Source organism: Phacochoerus africanus, chromosome 7, assembly GCF_016906955.1.
Source record: "Phacochoerus africanus isolate WHEZ1 chromosome 7, ROS_Pafr_v1, whole genome shotgun sequence".
NCBI lineage: Eukaryota > Metazoa > Chordata > Mammalia > Artiodactyla > Suidae > Phacochoerus > Phacochoerus africanus.
In genome coordinates, this window is record NC_062550.1 from 75,119,367 (window position 1) to 75,141,117 (window position 21,751).

General features: G+C 39.1%; 1 protein-coding gene across 1 annotated transcript in view; it reads right to left on the reverse strand.

The window, feature by feature from the left end:
- SLC2A13 (solute carrier family 2 member 13) overlaps positions 1-21,751 on the reverse strand; it is a 381,185-nt gene that overhangs the window by 60,756 nt on the left and 298,678 nt on the right. The window contains exon 7 of the mRNA XM_047787968.1: positions 10,990-11,115. Coding sequence (XP_047643924.1) covers positions 10,990-11,115 — 126 coding nt within the window. The remainder of the gene's footprint in view (positions 1-10,989; positions 11,116-21,751) is intronic.

Below are 21,751 nucleotides of genomic sequence, written 5' to 3' on the forward strand. Positions count from 1 at the left end.
AAAAAAAAAAAAAGACAACCTATAGAACAGAAGAAAATAGTTGCAAATGATGCAACTGACAAAGGGTTAATCTCCAAAATATACAAATAGCTCATACAACTCAACAGCAAAAAAGCAAACAACCTAGCTGAAAAACGGGCAGAAGACCTGAATAAACATTTCTCCAAAGAAGACATAGGGGTGGCCAACAGGAACATGAAAAAAATGTTCAACATCACTAATTATTAAAGAAATGCAAATCAAAACTGCAGTGTGGCCACTTCATACCAGTCAAAATGGCTGTCATTATTAAGTCTACAAATACCAAACGCTGGGGAGGATGTGGAGAAAGGGGATGTGTGGAAAAGAGGGAGAAAAGAGCATGTGGCAGGAATGTAAATTGGTACAACCATTATGGAAAACAGAATGGAGGTACCTCAGAAAACTAAATATAGAAGTACCATGTGATCCAACAATTCTACTCCAGGGCATATATCCGGACACAACTTTTCATTGAAAGATACATGCAACCTCATGGTCACTACAGTACTATTCACAATAGCCAAGGCATGGAAACAACCTAAATGTCCATTGACAGATGAATGGATTAAGAAGTGGTATATATACACAATGGAATACTACTCAGTCACAAAAAAGAACAAAACAATGCCATTTGCTGCAACATAGGGGGAATCAAGAGATTCTCCTACCAAGTGAAGTGAGTCAGAAAGAGAAAAGACAAATACCATATGATAATCACTTAGATACTGAATCTAAAATATACACAGATGAATCTATCTACAGAATAGAAATGGACTCACAGACATGGAGAAGACTTGTGGTTTCCAATGCAGAGGTAATGGTATGGTGTAGGGGTCTAGGGTTGGTAGATGCAAACTATTACCTTTAGAATGGATAAGCAATGAGGACCTGCTGTATAGCACAAGGGAACTACATCCAGACACTTTTGCTAGAACATGATAAAAGATAATATGAGACAAAGAATGTGTAGGGAGTTCCCGTTGTGGCGCAGTGGTTAACGAATCCGACTAGGAACCATGAGGTTGGTTGCGGGTTCGATCCCTGCCCTTGCTCAGTGGGTTAATGATCCGGCGTTGCCGTGAGCTGTGGTGTAGGTTGCAGACACGGCTTGGATCCCGCGTTGCTATGGCTCTGGCGTAGGCCGGTGGCTACAGCTCCGATTCGACCTCTGGCCTGGGAACCTCCATATGCCGCGGGTGCGGCCCAAGAAATAGCAACAACAACAACAACAACAACAACAACAACAAAAAAAGAATGTGTAGATAACTGGGTCACTTTGCTACACAGCAGAAATTGACAGAACACTTTAAATTAGTTATAATAAAACAAAAAATACGCTAGTAAAAATTTTACACTATACTGTTACTAATTTAGGAGTATAGCTTGAGAATTTTAAATCCCTAATATGAACAGTTAATAAACATATCTTGTATATGAATAATTAAAATACTGATAGTTTGCTAATGATAAATTATTTTTCTAAATGCAAAACTGATACACATCTAAAAATTAAAAAAGAACAGATGATAAAGGCAACATTCTGTTCCTCCTATTTGGCCTACTTTCATAATATACTTGACTTTATACTATCACCATAGATATATTGCTTCTCTAGCATTTCAGTGAATGTTTTGAAGAAATGTGCTGAATATTTTTCCCAATATTTATTAACAAGTATTGTTCATGTAGTATGACTACAAGCAATATACAGTACACATATTTGAAGTACATGATTTTTTATTTTTTAAACCTTTCTAGTGTTTTAATTAGTACCAGGTAAGCATTTAATACTGTTACTTAAAATTGGATTACACTCATTTTTCCTTTAGAGATTTCCTTTCCTGGATTTAAGTATTAACGTAGAAGATGGAACTAAAATGAAATGAGAGGAACATTATATTCTCTCATTTGGAGCTTTGGTATTTTCACATCGTTATGTATTTTCTGGTGATGGCAACCTTTTCCATTTTGCTATTTAACCAAATAGATGTAAATAGTGCAGGATACAGACACTGGAATTTATAATCTAAAAGAGAAGATACATCCAAACTCAAATTACTATAAGACAGTATAATGGTTATATAAGTTACACAGGGAAGTGCTGGAGGCTAACAAAGGATACAATAAGCATTGTTTTCTGGGGCTAATCAGAGAGACTGCCCCAGAGAAAAAATAGTGGTTAGAAGTCAGAGGCAGAGATTCAAAAGAGGGAGAAGGTGAATAATTCCTAGGCAGAAAGCAACACACGAGGAAAGGCTAAGAGATGGGAAATCATAATGGATACTAGGGTGATAGCAAGGGGGTTTAGACTGACTAGAATGCTGTGCAGGAGAGGGATGGGAATGCTAGGAGAACAGGCTGGGCATTGCAGTAGAGTGTAGCTTTGAGAAAAACATCTCTGTTGAATGAATACAATAAATCCGGTGTTCAGTGGAAGTTAGAACAATTAACTGACAAATAAGGAACTATTTTGGGGTGTCTAATTATAGAACAAAAATGTTGTAGTATAGGAAACAAGTACTGAATCAGCACATTTAAAAATTATATTTAAAGAGAGTTCCCATCGTGGAGCAGCAGAAATGAATCTGACTAGGAACCATGAGGTTGCAGGTTTGATCCTCGGCCTCACTCAGTGGGTTAAGGATGTGGCATTGCTGTGAGCTATGGTGTAGGTCACAAATGCAGCTCAGATCCTGCATTGCTGTGGCTGTGGTGCAGGCCGGCAGCTGTAGCTCCCATTCAACCCTTAGCCTGGGAACCTCCACATGCCATGGATGTGGCCTCAAAAAGAAAAAAAAATTATATTTAAAGAGTCAGGATGTTTCAAATACCAGTATAGATTATTTATGGTTTTGTGTGTATAGAGAGCTGAGAGAGATGGAGGTGGATGAATAGACACAGCTTCTTAAAAAACTAAAAATAGCGCTACCACATGATCCAGCAATCCTACTCCTAGGTATATATATTCAGAAAGAAATGAAAACTGTAATTCAAAAAGATATATGCATCCCAGTGTTTACAGCAGCATTATTTACAATAGCCAAGACATGGCAGCAACCCATGTGCCTGTCAACAGAGATTGGCTTAAGAAGATGTGAGATATATGTATTCTCATGGGCTGCTGGGTTTTACATACAATGGGCTATTATTCAACCATAAAAAAGAATGAAATATTGCCATTTGCAGCAATATGGATGGACCTAGAGAATATTATGTTTAGTGAAGCAAGTCAGATAAAGACAAATATTATATCACTTATATGTGGAATCTAAAAAATAATGCAGATGAATCCATATATGAAACAGAAACAGACTCACAGACATAGAAGACAAACTTACAGTTACCAGAGGGGAAAGGGGGACAGGGATAAATTTGGAATTGGGAATCAACAGATACAGACTACTATACATAAAACATAAAAAACAAGGTCCTACTGTATAGCACAGGGAATTACACTTAATATATCAGAATAAACTATAATGGAATATTATCTAAAAAAATCTGAATCACTATGCTGTACTCCTGAAATTAACACAGTACTGTAAATCAACTATACTTCAATAAAAATAAATCCCTATTGTTCAACACAGCAATCATACCCATTTTACAGAAGAAGGCTGGGACTCAGGAGGGCCCAGGCTGTCCCAGTGTTTCTTTTCTTTTTTTTTTTTTTTTGTCTTTTTGCTATTTCTTTGGGCCGCTTCCGTGGCATATGGAGGTTCCCAGGCTAGGGGTCGAATCGAAGCTGTAGCCACCAGCCTACGCCAGAGCCACAGCAACGCAGGATCCGAGCCGCGTCTGCAACCTACACCACAGCTCAAGGCAACACCGGATCCTTAACCCACTGAGCAAGGGCAGGGATCGAACCCACAACCTCATGGTTCCTAGTCGGATTCGTTAACCACTGCACCACAACGGGAACTCCAGTCCCAGTGTTTCTTATGAGGTAAGTGATAAAAGCTCATATTTGAAACTAACTCAAAAACGTTCATCTTTCTACCATGCAGTTGTTGCTCCCCGAAAAGCAGTGGATTTACTGGCTATTTGACTTCAAGAAAGTCCTTCAGACCCTCTAAGCATCACCATCTTCATCTATAAAATGGGAATAAAAAAATAACACTTCACAGAGGTGCCAAATTTGTTCTGGAAAACTATGTTTTCTAGAAAATTGTCCATTTTATCTGTTTCCAAATGCACTGGACATTTTTCATAATATTCCCTTCTGAGTGTTAAAATGTTTTCTATCTGCTACTGTATTCCCTTTTTCTCATTCTCAATATTCTCTCTCTTCTTAACAAGTATTGCCAGAGGTTTCTTCATTAAATTGGTCTTCTCTAAGAACCAATGTTTTGTTTTTTGATCCTCTCTAGCATTTCTTTGCTTTGTATTGGTTTTTTTTCCTCTTATCTTTAAATCCATCCTTGGCTTATTCGAGGGTGTTCTAGCTCTCACGTCTTGTCGATCCTGTCAGTTACTAATCTTAATGTCCTGGTTTCCATTATGATTTCTTCTTAACCCATTAATTAATCTGAATTTTTAAAAAGTTTTTCCAGACTAAGGGAGGAGGGGTGATAAATATCTTTCTATTGCTGTGCAGTGTTACTATTGCATTTTGGATAAAAAAGACATTTTGCACAATATTGATATTCTGGATTTATTTAGTATTTACTATAATTTACATTTACATAAATTTATGCTTTGTGCTTGAATATGGTAAAATTTCCTAAGTGCTTCATGTTTGCTTGAAAAGAATAAAATTCTCTATGTGTTACAGACATTATTTAACTCTTTTTTTTTTTTTTTAACCTTTTCTGTCTTTTTAGGGCCACACCTGCGGCATATGGAGGTTCCCAGGCTAGGGGCCGAATTGGGGCTACAGCTGCCGACCTACGCCAGAGCCACAGCCCAGCAGGATCTGACTGTGTCTGTGATCTATACCACAGCTGACAGCAACACCGGATCCTTTAACCCAATAAGCAAGGCCAGGGAGCGAACCCGTGTCCTCATGGATGCTAGTCAGGTTCATTTCCACTGAGCCACAACGGGAACTCCCACTATTTAACTCTTACATTCAGCTTGTTGGTGTTTTCCAAATTCTCTAATCTCTGCTAATTTTTTTGTCTTCTTGATTGAGCACTTATCTAATTTTTTCCACTCCTAATTTCCAACCTTTTTATAATTATCTCCTATAAACAGAATACAATTGGGTTAAAAAAAATCCTGTGATCTAGTGTGAGGATCTCTTCCTTTAACAGGTATGTTTAATTATTTTATTCTAGTGGACATTTACATATAACTAATTTTGCTATTATTATTATTATTATTTTTTTGGTCTTTTTGTCTTTTTTTTTTTGTTGTTGTTGTTGTTGCTATTTCTTGGGCCGCTCTTGCTATTATTTTTTTGATGGTTTCTCTTAACCATTTTCCCTGTAATTTTCCCTGTAATTTTCCCCTCCTCCTGTCTTTATTAATAGTTCAATTGATTCTTTTTTCCCCCCTCTGTACTAGTATCTATTTTTAAGAGACCACACTTAGATTTTTAACACCTATATTTATCAAGTTGCAAAACCAATTATAATCTCCATTTCTTTTGATTGTAGAGGCTTTTTAAAAAAAGTTCCCATACCACATCCTGTTATTTATCTAGAATTTAAGCCTTCCAGGGTTTTTTTTGCAAAGTTAAGTATAACATTTGTTATATATTCATATATATAAACACACATACATAAACTATCCATATACACTGCAGAAATCCTAAGTGTGCAGCTTTCAGTATAATTGAAAAAGTGATACTATTTCCTTTATTCATTTTAAATGTATTATTTTAAAGTCTCTTACAACTTTTTTTGGAATGCCGGTTTCTTGAGATAATCATTCCTCCATCTATCACACTTGGTGGTGGCTTTCTTTCCCTCGTTATTTGAGGTAGTTTAAAAATTTTGAATGCCATCTCATAAATGCTTTCTATGCTTTCTATGAAAGTCTCATGTGTCCTGGATTCTGACAACTGCATGTTTATTTCTGAGTTGGCTCTATGAATGTCTCCAGTTTGGGATTCACTTTTTTTTTTTCTTTAACTATTCATGTTTCTCAACTTATGGTTCCCCTTCACAAAAGAAGTGTGAAATTAGAACATATTTCCCCACGTTAAAGGCTCCTGGTTTTGCTTCCTCATGGTTACTATTGCTACTCAAGTCTCAAGTGGGCAGCAGAGAAGTTAGCAGCTTGTCTTGCCCTGCCCTGCCCAGCCCAGCCCAGCCCAACAGTTCCTGTCTCTATTTTAGAGCCTCTGTAGCCCATCATAGCTCCAGAGGCAAAGCCGCAGGTTTGTCTTCTCAGCACCTACAACACTAGCTCTTCACCGGTTAGACTGGCTTCTGATCTGATATTCCCATGGACTCTTGGATTTCCACACTGTTCTCAATGCTTCTGCTCTCACTGGTGGCACACCTTGGCATTCCTCTCAATTTCAGCTGTGAATTAAACCTGTATTTGCATGTGTGTGGGATGTATGTGGGAGGTACAGAGGATGACAGGCAAGAGGAGAAAGTTTTCCATAAGCTCAGTGTGCTGTATTTTCTAGAAATATGCTACATGATTTTCATATGGGTTTTCCTTTCTAAAATTTTTTATTGTAAACACATTACTTAAAATTTACCATCTTAATTAACCATTTTAAATTTTCATCATTTTATTTTATTTTTTTATTTTATTATTATTTTTTTGTCTTTTGTTGTTGTTGTTATTGTTGTTGTTGTTGTTGCTATTTCTTGGGCCGCTCCCGCGGCATATGGAGGTTCCCAGGCCAGGGGTCGAATCGGAGCTGTAGCCACCGGCCTACGCCAGAGCCACAGCAACGCGGGATCCGAGCCGCGTCTGCAACCTACACCACAGCTCACGGCAACGCCGGATCGTTAACCCACTGAGCAAGGGCAGGGACCGAACCCGCAACCTCATGGTTCCTAGTCGGATTCATTAACCACTGCGCCACGACGGGAACTCCTAAATTTTCATCATTTTAAATTGTAGAGTTGTTCACTAGTACAGTTCAGTAGTGTTAAGTATATTCACCTTACTGTGCAAGCAGTCTCCAAAACTCATTCCATTTTCCAAAACTGAGACTCCATACCTACTAAGCAACTTCCTATTCCCTTCTTTCCCCTTCCTGTGGCAAGCACCATTCTTCTTTCTGTCTCTATATAAACCTGATTATATGGTATTTGCTCATTTCAGTTATCATCATGTCTTCAAGTTTCATTTATGTTGTAGTATCAGAATTTCTTCCTTTAAATATGAATAATACATTATTATACGTATTACATTTTGTTTATTCATATATCCATCAAATGACACTTAGAGCTGCTTCCATCTTTTGGCTATTGTGAATAATGTTGCTGTGAACATGGGTATTCAAATATCCCTTCCAGACTTTGCTTTCAATTCTTTTGTATATATACTCAGAAAAGGAATTGTTAGATAGTATATAATTCTATCTTAAAATTCCGTAAAACTGCTGAACTATTTTCCATAGTGGCTGCGCTATTTTGCGTTCCTATCAACATACAGTTGCAATTTCTGCATACAGTTTCCAATTTCTCCACCTCCTCCACAACCACTGTTGTTTTGTTTTTGTTTTTCTGCTAATAGCCATCCTAATGGGTCTGAGGTAATAACTCATTGTAGTTTTGACTGCATTTATTATTAGATATGTTGAACAGTTTTTCATGTGCTTGTTGGCAATTTGTAGCTCTCTTTTGGAAAACTAAATTGTAAAAAAAAAAACAAAACCTCTCAACTGAAATATAACAACATAGACGTAGAAAACTATGCTGACTGACTTAAAGTTTTGTTTCCATCAATTATACTCAATTACAGGACAAATGGTTTTCATCATGGTGGGACATTTCAGAGGACATCAAAATCAGCATGCTATCCCCATCATGAATGGTATTATCATTCCAAATGGGGTCTTTTCAGGAAACAATTACAATAAGAGATCGGAATTCATGTGTATGAATTGCCTCAATGCTTGGCCCTAAAACATCTATAAACAGTAGGAGTTCCCACTGTCACACAGCGGAAATGAATCTGACTAGGAACCATGAGGTTTCGGGTCTGATCCCTGGCCTTGCTCAGTGGGTTAAGGATCCAGTATTGCTGTGAGCTGTGGTGTAGGGTCGTAGATGCGCGGCTCGGATCCCGTGTTGCGATGGCTGTGGTGTAGGCCAGCGGCTACAGCTCCGATTCGACCCCTAGCCTGGGAACCTCCACATGCTGCGGGTACAGCTCTAAAAAGCCAAAAAAAAAAAAAAAAAAAGTATATTCAGATTTGACGCTAAGGTAATGGTAGAGCTTTCATTTTATGCAAATGAAAATTTCATTTGCATAAAACCCATCAACCACTATCAACCAACCAACCAAGAAAAATACAGTGAATGCTACCTTACCTACAAATGGAAATTCTGTTGTGGGAATTTTTCATGTAAACACCTCCTGTAGGTTTTGCTTCCTTTCTAAAACAGACTGAGGCGACCCAGCACAGTGGGAAAGCCTAGGAGGAGCGCTGTTGCTCAGCAAAGAGAAGAGTGAGGATACTTGTTTTTGTGGGTAAAAGGGTAGAGATTATTTTAAGAATATTCTACAGGAGTTCCCATCGTGGCGCAGTGGTTAACGAATCCGACTAGGAACCATGAGGTTGTGGGTTCGGTCCCTGCCCTTGCTCAGTGGGTTAAGGATCCGGCGTTGCCGTGAGCTGTGGTGTAGGTTGCAGACGTGGCTCGGATCCCGCATTGCTGTGGCTCTGGCTTAGGCCGGCAGCTACAGCTCTGATTAGATCCCTAGCCTGGGAACCTCCATATGCCGCGGAAGCAGCCCAAGAAATAGCAAATAGACAAAAAAAAAAAAAAGAAAAAAAGAATATTCTACAAACATAAAAGTTCTTTGTATGCTTTGTTCCGTTCTTTGTATTTTTCCTACATGGATATCACCTGTCCCTTTTCTCTAGTAGTGTGTGTAGTCAAGGAATAACGGTATAAAAATATAAATAAAACCTAAGAACAAGTTGAAATAAAAGAAGTAATACATATTTCTATTAAAAAGTTGTATAATTTGTTATTTGCAAAAAGAACAAAACTCCTCCTTTGAGGCCTTAGATCTCTAGATTTACTGAAGAAGAGAGAAACATCTAATTTTAGTATCCCTTACTATCCGTAGACATTTCTCTTGAGTTTGTAAAATAATTCTACAAAATACAGGAAACTACAAACACAAATTTCATAACATGTTCATAATTCTAGACTAGTTACTTTCAGGCTTTTTCCTGTTGAAAAAAAATTGTAACAACTGTAAACTACTATAGCCAGAAATGGTTAATCAATTAACTTCCTAATAAAGTTTGGCTGATAAAAATTGTATACTGGGTGTTTTTAAAAGAAGCACTTTCTGAGTTCCCATCCTGGCTAAGCGGAAACGAATCTGACTAGTATCCATGAGGACACAGGTTCGATCCCTGGCCTCGCTCACTGGGTTAAGGACCTGGCGTTGCTGTGCACTGTAGTGTAGGCTGCAGACGCAGTTCAGATCTGGTGTTGTGGCTGTGGTGTAGGCCAGCAGCTACAGCTCTGATTGGACCCCTAGCCTGGGAATCTCCATGTGCCACAGGTGTGCCCCTAAAAAGACAAAAAAAAAAAAAAAGAAGTGCTTTCAAGTTTTCATTTTAAGTAATAATTGCATTTATTTAAACATATTTCTTTTCAATCAGTGTATTTAAAATGTGGTCTAGATTTTCACTCAACTACCATATAATTTACTTCTACTTCTTTGAAGTAATTTCCTAACAAAATGATTTTTTAAAGTTAAAAAATTTCTTTTGCTTTTCAGGGCTGCACCTGCGGCATATGGAGGTTCCCAGGCTAGGGGTCTAATCAGAGTTATAGCTGCAGGCCTACGCCGCAGACACAGCAACACAGATCTGAGCAGCATCTGTGACCTATATCATAGCTCACAGCAATGCTGGATCTTGAACCCACTGAGCAAGACCAGGGGGGTCAAACCCACAACCTCATAGTTCCTAGTCAGATTCGTTTCTGCTGTGCCATGCCAGGAACTCCCTAACAAAATGATTAATGACAACAGCATAATGATTAATAATGTTACATTATACTTCATGGCTTCTAGGAGACACAAGCACTTTATTATAGATGTCATTGCCTTCATCAGTATTAGGAGGCAGACAGAATGAGAGGATACTTACTATTATTTTTATGACACTTTAAAACATAAAACAGGTTAAAGCCATTCAAATAAAACATATATATTTTTGCATCCATGATTATGACTATTAGTTCAAAAATAGGGGCTTATTTGTTCTACACAAATATTTCATTTCTGTTCCTACTACAAACCAATGTGATTTGTCAAAAGAAAAAAGGTATAAAGTTTCTCCAAGTGGCTACATGCCTGTGAATACCAACTTTATCCTTATTTTGTTTAGTTTCTCTGACTTTCAGGAAAGTACTATAAGAATGAAAGAATTTAAAGTAATTGTAATTCATTTTGACTTGATAGTTTTCTGTCTTTCACTTAGGTTTGGGAGTCTGGAAATTATTGGTATAATTAAAAAATACTCAACAGGAGAAACTGCCTTGGCAATATTTAGGAACACGTGAAGCAAGATCCAAACTTGTTTGGCTTATTAGGGTGGAGGTGGGTCTGGAATTTGGGTTTCCTGAAGTCTAGGTTGTGTTCATACTCTAGAAACATATAGTTTTGATGCTGTGTACCCACTCTCCTCAGAGTATGCTGCCAAGTAATGTCCGTTATAAAGACGTTTCAAAGATTCTTTCAAAGAAGACCAGTTTAAAAGAAGTGCAGTCATTGACTATAAGCGCGGTCATTCTGTAAGTTCAAAAGTAAGTCTCACTCTGAAATTTTAGTGTATATATTTTTGGTATGTAATGAATGACATACCTGCCCCAGGCTGCCTCATTTGTAGATGCTTTATTAACTGGAACACAGGAGGAGTCAATGATGGCTGATTTATTCATCTTATAGCAGAAACCGCAGTCTGGATCCAACATACATTCATCACAGTAACTATAAAATGACAAAGACAGTACAATGTAAAAGGTCATTTAGCAGAGACAATTGGTGCTCAGCACCCAGTGTCCTATGTGCTACCTCGCATTTTTTTTTCTTTTTTTTCTTTTTAGGGCTGCACCTGCAGCATATGGAAGTTCTAGGCTAGAGGTCAAATCGGAGCTGCAGCTGCTGACCTCCACCACAGCACAGCAACAGGGGAATGGAGCAGCATCGGCAACCTACACCACATATGACGGCAATGTCAGATCCCTAACCCACTGAGAGAGGCTAGGGATAGAACCTGCATCCTCATAGACACTCGTCAATGGGAACTCCCTCCCTTGCATTTTCCACTCTTCCTTGCAATAAGCTTGGGGCCATGGGACTAATTTTGGCCATGTGCTGAGGCAGGTGAGAGCTGGCTGGTCTCTTCCATCTCTCCCTCTTCAGGCTGCAGCCACTTCAAGAAAGCACCGTGAGATAGAGGAGGATTGGGCTGCAGCACTAGAAGAATCCCAGTCTATCTGCGGTAAAAAGACTTCTGCTTTCCTAAGCCACTGAGATTGTTACAAGAGCATGGACTGGGCTGTTTGGACCCAGCTGCCTGGTTCCAAACTATACCAAAGCATCTATTTCTATTAAATGTCTCTACCATGTACCATATATTTAAAAAAATGGATTTCCCCCCAATATAGATCACAAAGTAGAAAATTCAGAGAATGAAAAATATTATATCTAAACAAAAAAGTTAAAAAATAAAAATACCACCACTCAAATAATGATCACTATTAACGTCTTGATGGACATTTGTACTTTTAATGAATATAACTGAAAATCAACTGTGTTTTATGCCTAATTAAAATAAAAACTGTGTTTTATGCCTAATTAAAATCAACTGTGTTTTATGCCTAATTAAAAGAAGTTGTGATCTTTCAAAACTGTATTACAATTTAAAAAAAAATAGAGAAGAAATAAAGGAGATTGGTATAGGAAAAAACACTAACTTTCTCTAAGTTAATGACATGCACTGGTTAGATTACAATGCCATAACCAGATAATCACTGCTCATCTAACAGTAGTATCCTAACTGCAGGAAAATTTTAAAGAGGCAAACTCCTTTGGAAGGCTAGGTTTCCCAACAGAAGTCTAGAGTGTGCTTGCAGAGGACTTTTCTCGGTGTCATCCTATTTGCTGGACAAACCTGGAGCCCTTCATACACAGCAGGCACACACAAGGAACGGAGACCCTAAATGTCTAAGTCAAAGTCCCTGCTCCTGGGTAGACAAAAGGCAAGGTTGCAAAATAGGTACACCAGTAAGTAATGGTAATATGACAGAAAATAGCTGAGAACTACTCTAAGGACAGAGGCCTATGTATTTGCCTGTGAGAGTGGGGGATAATTTCAGAGATGGTATTTGACCTGGATCATAAGAGAAAATCACCAGGCAAAGAGGCAGAGAGAAGGGCATTTTGGAGAACTGCTTATTATGTAATTAAATATCAGTCAGTACAGACTTATTAAAATGTCTACTGTGTACAAGTAATTACACAGTGGGGTGTGGGAGAGAAACAGGGTAAGAACTACTGCAAGTTACCCAAAAAAGGCAGGAATATTCAAAATCAAAATACTTCCTTGATTCATTTAGCTAAATGGGAAAAGACTGGCATTGTTTAAAAATTAGATCATTGCCATTTCAGTCTCTGTCTGCAAACCTTTTCTCTGCAAATAGACTATTTATTTATTTATTGTCTTTTTGCCTTTTCTTGGGCCGCTCCCACGGCATATGGAGGTTTCCAGGCTAGGGGTCGAATTGGAGCTATAGCCACTGACCTACACCAGAGCCACAGCAACGCGGGATCCGAGCTGCGTCTGCGACCTACACCACAGCTCATGGCAACGCCAGATCCTTAACCCACTGAGCAAGGGCAGGGACTGAACCCGCAACCTCATGGTTCCCAGTTGGATTCGTTATCCACTGCGCCACCACGGGAACGCCCAAACAGACTATTTTTAAATGAGACTTCAGCCCTATACTAAAAGCAAAAAAGAAGTCTTTCAAAGCCTATTGAAAGATCAATATACTTTAGAAAGGTGATACAGCGTTGTGAATCTAAAATTGTGCACATCTGTGACAAGCAAAATAAAACAATAGAAAGCATGAGAAGTGCTCTGAGCCTCTGTCCTTGTGAACTACAGTAGAATAATCTGGAAAGAAGGATTATTCCTACTAGTATTTTGTTTGTTTATTCTGTCTATATGAGATTGTTTCAATGGCTTTTAATGAATGATACTTGGGAAATGTCAACTCACCCATGTGTAGAGAAATGACTCAGTACTTAATTTCTCTAAGAATCACTATTTCCTATAAAAGGTCAAAAAACATGATAAAGGCTAATATTTACTGAGAACCTACTGTCCATGCATGTCGGATATTCGAGATGCTATCTGTAACGCTGTCTCCTCCATCACTCCTTCAAGCATCCAGCTTTGACCACAACCTCCCATTCTTCCAGCTTTCTTATAAAAATAATAATCCCTCTCTGCCACAATCATTCATTCAAAAAATCCAAGTATTTTACATTTACTACATGCCAGGCACTATTCCAGGGGCTGGGACACATTAGTAAGCAAAAGAGGTTTCCTGCCCTCATGAAGCCAATTTTGCATATTAGACCTCCTGGTGACCTCCAGTTAATTGACTCTTTGCTTCCTTTACATTATCTTTTTCCTTTCTTTGGTTTTGTCCTTATCTAGCTTTTTGACCATGAGCCACCATTTCAATATCCTAAATTTCCCTGCTTCTTTATCTTTTCATCTCACCAATTTAGCAAAAATCCTAGCGACATATGAATGCAAAAATCTGCCTTTTCTGTGCCTTCACCCACAAATGCAAATGCAGCTGAAAGAATTACACAACAGGACACATCAGCAGTTCTTCTAGAACACACTATCAGCCTCAAAAGGATCCCCCAAAGCCTGAAATTCTCAATAGTTTTCTCTAGTCAATTCCATAGAAGGACTATTTCAACCATCCTACAAAAAAAAAATTGCTCAAATCTCTAATGCTCCATTTCCCTTCACTCTCCACAAATGACGTCAACTCCAGCTTTATAGAGAAAACAGACGAAAGTAATAAAGAAGGGGAGTTTATAATTTTACAGTAAACACATAAACCATTCTACTTTCCTATGCTCCAGCTCCAAAGAGAAGCTGTTCTTCTCATCTAAGGTCAACTTCTCCACCTGGGCTTTCATCCCATTCCATCTCCTTAGGCAACATCTCAGACCTGATTATTGCTTCTTTCTCGTAAGACAGAAAATTCGATTTTGGATTTTGATATCTTTTTTTTTTTTTTTGGTCTTTTTAGGGCTGCACTTGCAGCATATGGAGGTTCCCAGGCTAGGGTCTAATCAGAGCTGTAGCCGATGGCCTACACCAGAGCCACAGCAACACCAGATCCAAGCCATGTCTGTGACTTCACGATGCGGGAACCTTAACCCACTGAGCAACACCAGGGATTAAACCGCAACCTCATGGTTCCTAGTCGGATTCGTTAACCACTGCGCCATGACAGGAACTCCCTGGATTTTGATATCTTTATCCTTTTAAAGAAGGCACGTATAAGCTATAAATTTTTCCCTAAGCACTGCTTTAGTTGCATGCTGTATTTGGTATGTCTCAAAATACTTTCTAATTTCTCTTGTGACTTCTTTGATCCACTGGCAATTGAGGAGTACATTATTTAATTTCCATACATTTATGAATTTTCCAAATTTCTTTCTGTTAGTGATTTGTGACTTCTAATTTCACTCCACTGCAATCAGAGAACATACTTTGTATGACTTCAATCCTTCTTAAAATTTACTGAGGTTTGCATACTTATGGCCTAGCATGTGTTCTATACTGGAGAATGTTCCTTGTGAACCTATGAAGAATGTGTATTCTGTTATTGTTCACTGGAGTGTTCTCTAGATGCTTGTTAGATCTAAATTGTTTACAGTCAATATACTAATCTTAGAGCATCTTGGCACCTTGATTTCTAACAGCCTTCATCGTCACTTAACTTTCTAGACATTTTGGAAATTACCATCATCTGGAACAGGGATCAGCCAACTACAGTCCTTGAGACAAATCCAGACCACCACTTGTTTTTAAAAAATAAAGTTTTACTGAAATATAGCCATGCCATTTGTTTGTTTGTTTTACTTAATATCTATGACTGCCTTCAACTTTAAGGGCAGAGCTGAGAAGTCTAACAGAGTCTGTTTGACCCGCAAAGCCACAGACGCTTCCTATCTTACCCTTTACAGGTGGTTTACTGATCCATGATCTAAAATACATACAGATTTCCCATGTCTTTTCTTCAAAATTTCTTACTTCTGTACTCCTGGAACTGCTCTTCTATCTCAGAGGCCCTCCACGCTCTCTTCTTCCTGATGCATCACCTATTTCACGGCTTTGTGACTCTCAATGATTTCTATACTTCTATATGGTCAACCTATACATTTTATTTTGTTCTTTCCAACCATCTTTGCTTTTAATTTCTATTTCTAGGCTGTTCTGCGCTGGGGGAGAACTATCATAGCCAGGCGTATTGATAAAGCTACATGTATTCACAGTATCTGACCACAGCTGGAGCCTCAGCCTGTCCCTAATCAGTGATTTTCTGCACCCCCACAACTGATATCCCAAAGGCCCACAACTCTCCTCCAACCCCAAATCTTATTGCCCCCACTAATCGTTTAGAAGATAGCCTTGTCTTGTTTCCCAGGGAAAAATGAAGGGATTAGGCATGACCTTTTTCAACTTTAAACTCAGACATGAACACAGATAGAGCCACATCTATCCTCATGTCTATGCTCTGAAAGAGAGAGGCTCAGAGGTCATCCCTCTACCTAAGCTCTTAGTCTCCCTCCCTCTGGTCTTCACTTGGAACAAGACTGTGACCCACCGGTTATTCTCTTCTCTTTATCCTTTCAAACCTCTACCAGAACATACGCCCATAGTTTATGTGCAGGCTCAGGCTTTTCTCATATTAAACAAGCATGAGAAACTGTATTTTGGACTACTTCTAACTGCCTCTTTATGCCAGTTCAGAGTCAATCAGTGAAAAGAGGCCAAGCATTAAAAAGCATTCAAGTGCCTTGCAATCTCAAGGAGGGGACCACTGGGAATTGATGTGGCCAGCCCTGAGCTGGACTTCAGAGCCTCTCAGGCTTCTGGAGGCAGAGGAAGATTTCCTACCACGCCCTATCTTTGACCTGGAATATATATTCTTTTCATCCTATGGACTATATTACGGCAAAATTTTCCCAAATGAAACATTTCTAACTTCAACTTAACATTTAGAAGATAACACAAAACTTCAAATACCCTGAGGAATCTGCTAATTGACCTTTTGCTGTGAGCATACATCATAACTGTGGCTTTAACAAATGGTGTTAAAAGAGGAACAACTAGAAGTGGCTATTTTTTATTCATGATTTGCTCTTTAAGGGTTTCTTGACATGACCTGATAAATTTACATGAGATTTTCTAAATATAATAGCTGAGTATTTAAATATACTGTTACCAATCAATGCTCATAAGAATATTCTAAGCACAGATGAAAATACTTTTTTTTTTTTTTTTGTGAAAAGCAGACTGTACATTAGGCCCTATTTGTCCCCTTTCACAGTGACCTGCAGTGAGTTCTAAATTCTGGACTTCAAGTTTTCCTCCCCAAGAGTATCTCTAAGAACCCATCCAGCTGCAAGATTCTACATGAAAGAAAGAGAGAGAAATAGGTATACTCTCTCTCTAAATTCACCAAATTTTAACAGTGTAAAACATATTAGGATGCTGTCACATCTCACAAATATTTAGTCTTAAATATGTATTTCAAAGTATGCCATACTCTAAAAAACGCTAAAGTTACAAAATAAAGAAGAAATTTATAAAAAAGGACTATCCTTTATACAAGAAATTATTGAATGAATTATATAACACAGGGATTCCTCTCTTTTAATACAACATATTTTAAATTTCAAAAGCTGATTTTTTTAAAAATTTTATTTTATGGCTGCACCCATGGCGTATAGAAGTTCCTAAGCCAGGGACTGAATCCAAGCCATGGCTGCCACCTATGCTGCAGCTCTGGCAAGGCTGGATCCTTTAACCCACTGCGCCAGGTCAGGGATCAAACCTACACCTGAAGTTGGAGCCACTGCATTTGGATTCTTAACCCAGTGCGCCACAGCAGGAACTCCCCTATTTTAAAGTTCAGACACATCGATATGTGGTACAGTTGATGGTAACCGCCCTCTTCTTTGTTCTGTGCCTGCATCTACTGTAGAACTTACAATGCTCTTTACTAGCTGGTTTGACCTTTACTGATGGGTTTGCAGAGACTCAAGGGAAAAGGTCATGCTTACCAACTCTGCAAACGCGGCACCCCATTGCAGGCTAGATACCCAGCACGTGTTTACTGAATGAATCAAAGCACGACAGCTCTATAAATCAAGGCATAATTGTAGGTTCATTACTCTGTTTCTGCCCATTAATGGAAAATAATTTGATGGGGTGGATAGGTTGGAGTGAATATCTGAGTCATTTTTTAGAAGGAATTTAAAAGGTAAAACTAATTGTCAGATGGTATTTTAAGCTGAGCCTGGTTTTTAAATGACCAGAGGCTAAAGCTGCCATTTGTAAACATTTAATCCACAACCCAAATGGAACTGGCTAGTAATTTTGATAATGCACTTTCAGAAACACCAGCTGCAAGGGCTAATTTCCTTGAAGCCCCAAAAAAAGAGCCACACAAAGAGAGGGTCCTCTTTTACATCACAGCCTACGAAATTTCACAATAAAGGGACATTATGATATTTAGAGCGAATTTGTGGTAAATAAATCTGCTCAGAATGTGTGCTATTGTTCTTAATTATGGATACTTTCAATTGGGGAGCTTATACAATAGCCAATGATCTACTAGAGGAAGAAACTGCTGGGGAAATTAGCAGAGCAATTCTAGAACTAGGAGACTGGAATATATATAATCCAGACAATAACTAGAATCAGAACCAAACAGTTCTTTTCTTGCTAGTTTCAAGGATGGAAGATTTAACTTTCTACTCCCCGACCTTGCTTTTCAGAAAGGCAGAAAAATAAGTATTCACATATTTTGGAAAAAAAAAAAAAAACTGGTTCTAAAACTTTAAAATGTTTCCAATTAAAGCAAAAAAGAGTAGAATAAAAGGCAGCTTGATGTCTAAGGGAGAGAAAAGATGGCCTATTTTCATGTAATCAATCGCTTACGTTTCACACGGCATTTAGGGTCTTAACCAAATGTGCCTTCTTCTCTCTCTCCTGAGAAAATCTTTTAAAAATTGATTTGGGTTAATTTAGAACATTTTAAGTTGCTACTCTGTGAAGTCAAGTGTGAACTTGGCCCTCCAGAAAGCAGTCCATTTGTTTTTAAGTACGTCTCATTAAATCCAATGAGATAGAGCATTCAGAACAGTGGTCTTGAAACTCCTGACTTGGTAAGGCCTACATTTCAAAAAATCAGTCGTGGCAAATGGTGGTGTTGTTGCCACAGGCCCACTTTTCATTCTCTGTGGGTAACTGTTTACTCACTCACTCCTCATGCATGAATTTAACACTCTACTTTGTGCAATGACGTCACTCAGTTTCCCAGATAGCTATTCTAGTCTTTTCCTACTCTTTCTATGCCCTCCCCACTCCTAACTGCCCCTACTGCCTCCAAGCAGGAGACTTGGAATCCAAATTACTCTTACTGGTGGGACAACTTGCCTTGGCGTAGCTCCCTGCAGGACCAGATTTCCACATGAGTTCTGCAAAGAGAACTGCAGGACACCTGCCTTCTTTCTTAGCCAGAGCGTAGATGTCACGGGACTTCCTCTCCCCATTTGTGTAAGTAGAGAACTCATGAAAATTTTTTTTAAAAATAAGAAATTCGGGGGGGGGGGGTGGAGGCTTAAGTAAATGGTTAGAAATTAATTTTATTTTATTTTATTTTTATTTATTTATTTTTTTGTCTTTCTGCTATTTCTTGGGCCGCTCCCGCGGCATATGGAGGTTCCCAGGCCAGGGGTCCAATCGGAGCTGTAGCCACAGGCCTACACCAGAGCCACAGCAACGCAGGATCTGAGCCGCGTCTGCAACCTACACCACAGCTCACGGCAACGCCGGATCGTTAACCCACTGAGCAAGGGCAGGGATCGAACCCGCAACTTCATGGTTCCTAGTCGGATTCGTTAACCACTGCGCCACGACGGGAACTCCAGAAATTAATTTTAAAAGCTAGGCATTGTTGGCACTGACTTCATGAAACAAGTCATGACTCCCCACTCCATGAAAGCTGCTCTAACAGAGACTGCTGGTGATCTTCTCAATGTTAACTCCGGGTACTTTTCTTTCTTCTTCTTCTTTTTTTTTTTTTGTCTTTTTGCCATTTCTACGGCTGCTCCCGTGGCTCATGGAGGTTCCCAGGCTAGGCGTCAAATCGGAGCTGTAGCCACCGGCCTACGCCAGAGCCACAGCAACATGGGATCTGAGCCACGTCTGTGACCTACACCACAGCTCACGGCAACGCCGGATCGTTAACCCACTGAGCAAGGCCAGGGATCGAACCCGCAACCTCATGGTTCCTATTTGGATTCACTAACCACTGCGCCACAATGGGAACTCCAACTCCGGGTACTTTTCTTTCCTATACCCAATTTCTTATTCCATGACAAAATTTCCTATGCTCAATTTCTCATTCTATGACAAAATCTCCGAAACATTTCCCCTCTTCCCTAAAATTTTCTCATCCCTTGACACTACTCCCTGTTGCCTGCACCTCTCAGATTGCTGCATCTTTTCGTCCATCTCTTAGTTCTTTCTCCTTGGTGCTGTTCTCGGCAATCTTCTTTCATTACTCTGCACACTTTCGCTGGGAAACATCAACTGTACATGACGATTACTGTCACTGATACATGGAGACTCCATGACTTGTTTCTCTTCCTTAAGCGCCAGACCCACATTTCCAATTGTCCAATTTCTTAGATATTTCACAAGTACCTCAAACACCACAAACCTAAAGCTCAATCTTCGGTTTTCCTCTCGACGCTTTCCTACCGTTCTTCTGTGTCTCCTAATCTCATAACATGAGCATGAGCTGAGACCACACACATGGACAGAGCTACAGCGCTATCAAGTCTGTCTCCAAAGCACCTGTAGTTCCTCTACTCTCCATTCTTAACATTGTCTCACCTTGAACTTGCCACCTCTCACCTGAATTCTTCCAATAATCTCCTAAGGAGTCTTCCTGCTTCTAGATTCCTTCCACAGCATCTTCTACATTGTCCTAAGTCCAGCCCAATCAGACCTCTCTCCTGATTAAATCCTGCAATAGTTTTCCATTGCCTATGGGACAAAGACCAATCCCCTTACTATGGTATGATCCGGCCCCTTTTTGTCAGTCTTGTTTGCTATTTCTCCAGACGCATGAGTTCCAGTCAGTCCATACAAACTGTAGGATTCAGAATATGACCTTTTCTTACGTTTTTTTCCCTCATAATGCTTTCCTGTCTGGACTATTACTTTCTGTCTTTACTTTCCTACACATTTGTTTTAAGGTTCATATTTGGCATCACCTCCTCTGTGAAACCCAGACCCCAGGAGAATTAAATGCATCACTGTGCTGTCAGAGAATCATAAATGTCTACTATTATCATTGTTCATCCCATTATTTCTCTAGGGTTTGTGATGTGTTTGCCTCCCCCTAACTGTACTGTGACAGTCTCTGAAGGCTGAGATTTTTGCCTTGCACATCTTTTATTCCTAGTGACTTCTACGTTGATGCTAGATTGTGCTCTGTGCTCAATAAATAACTGTTGAATAAAGAGATGAGTAAATGTTGCTTAAATTGACAGTAGAAAAAACTTGACAGATTTTAGCATAGATTTGGGCGTTCTCTCTGCAATTCCATTACAGAAGTTATATCTCATTCCCCATATCTTGGTCCATGAGACCACAGGATTATAGCTTGAAATGAAGCTGTGACTTGTTCTTTACAATTAATGGCTCTCAGATCAAAGCTACACATAACCTTCTGGAACACAGTCATATTTCTCATCTCTTCCCCTTAGAAATTGAGGCTGAGAATGCAAAGGATTCCTGAGTTAGAGGCAAAGAAGTAACTCATAGCAGTGAAGCTTACAGATTAAAAGCAGGCATAGGCTCTTGCTCTTTGGCACTATTAAATACAGATAATTCAGCTTATCTGTCAGAGTGAATTTCTTTTTTAAAAATATTTACTGGTACTTTGGATTCTAATTTCTAGTAACTGACCATCTCATCTTCTTTTTGTTGTTGTTTTCTTTTTTTTTTACAGCTGCACCTGTGGCATATGGACGTTCCCAGGCTAGGGGTTGAATTAGAATTGTAGCTGCTGGCCTACACTACAGCCACAGCAATGTTGGACCTAAGCGGCATCTGTGACCTACACCAGAGCTTTCAGCAATGCTGGATCCTTAACCCACTGAGTGAAGCCAGAGATCAAAGCTGTATCTTCATGGAGATTATATGTTGGGTTCTTAACCTGCTGAGCCACGATGGGAACTCCTAAATGTCTTTTATGAATTCTTGGATTGGTTCTCTCATTTT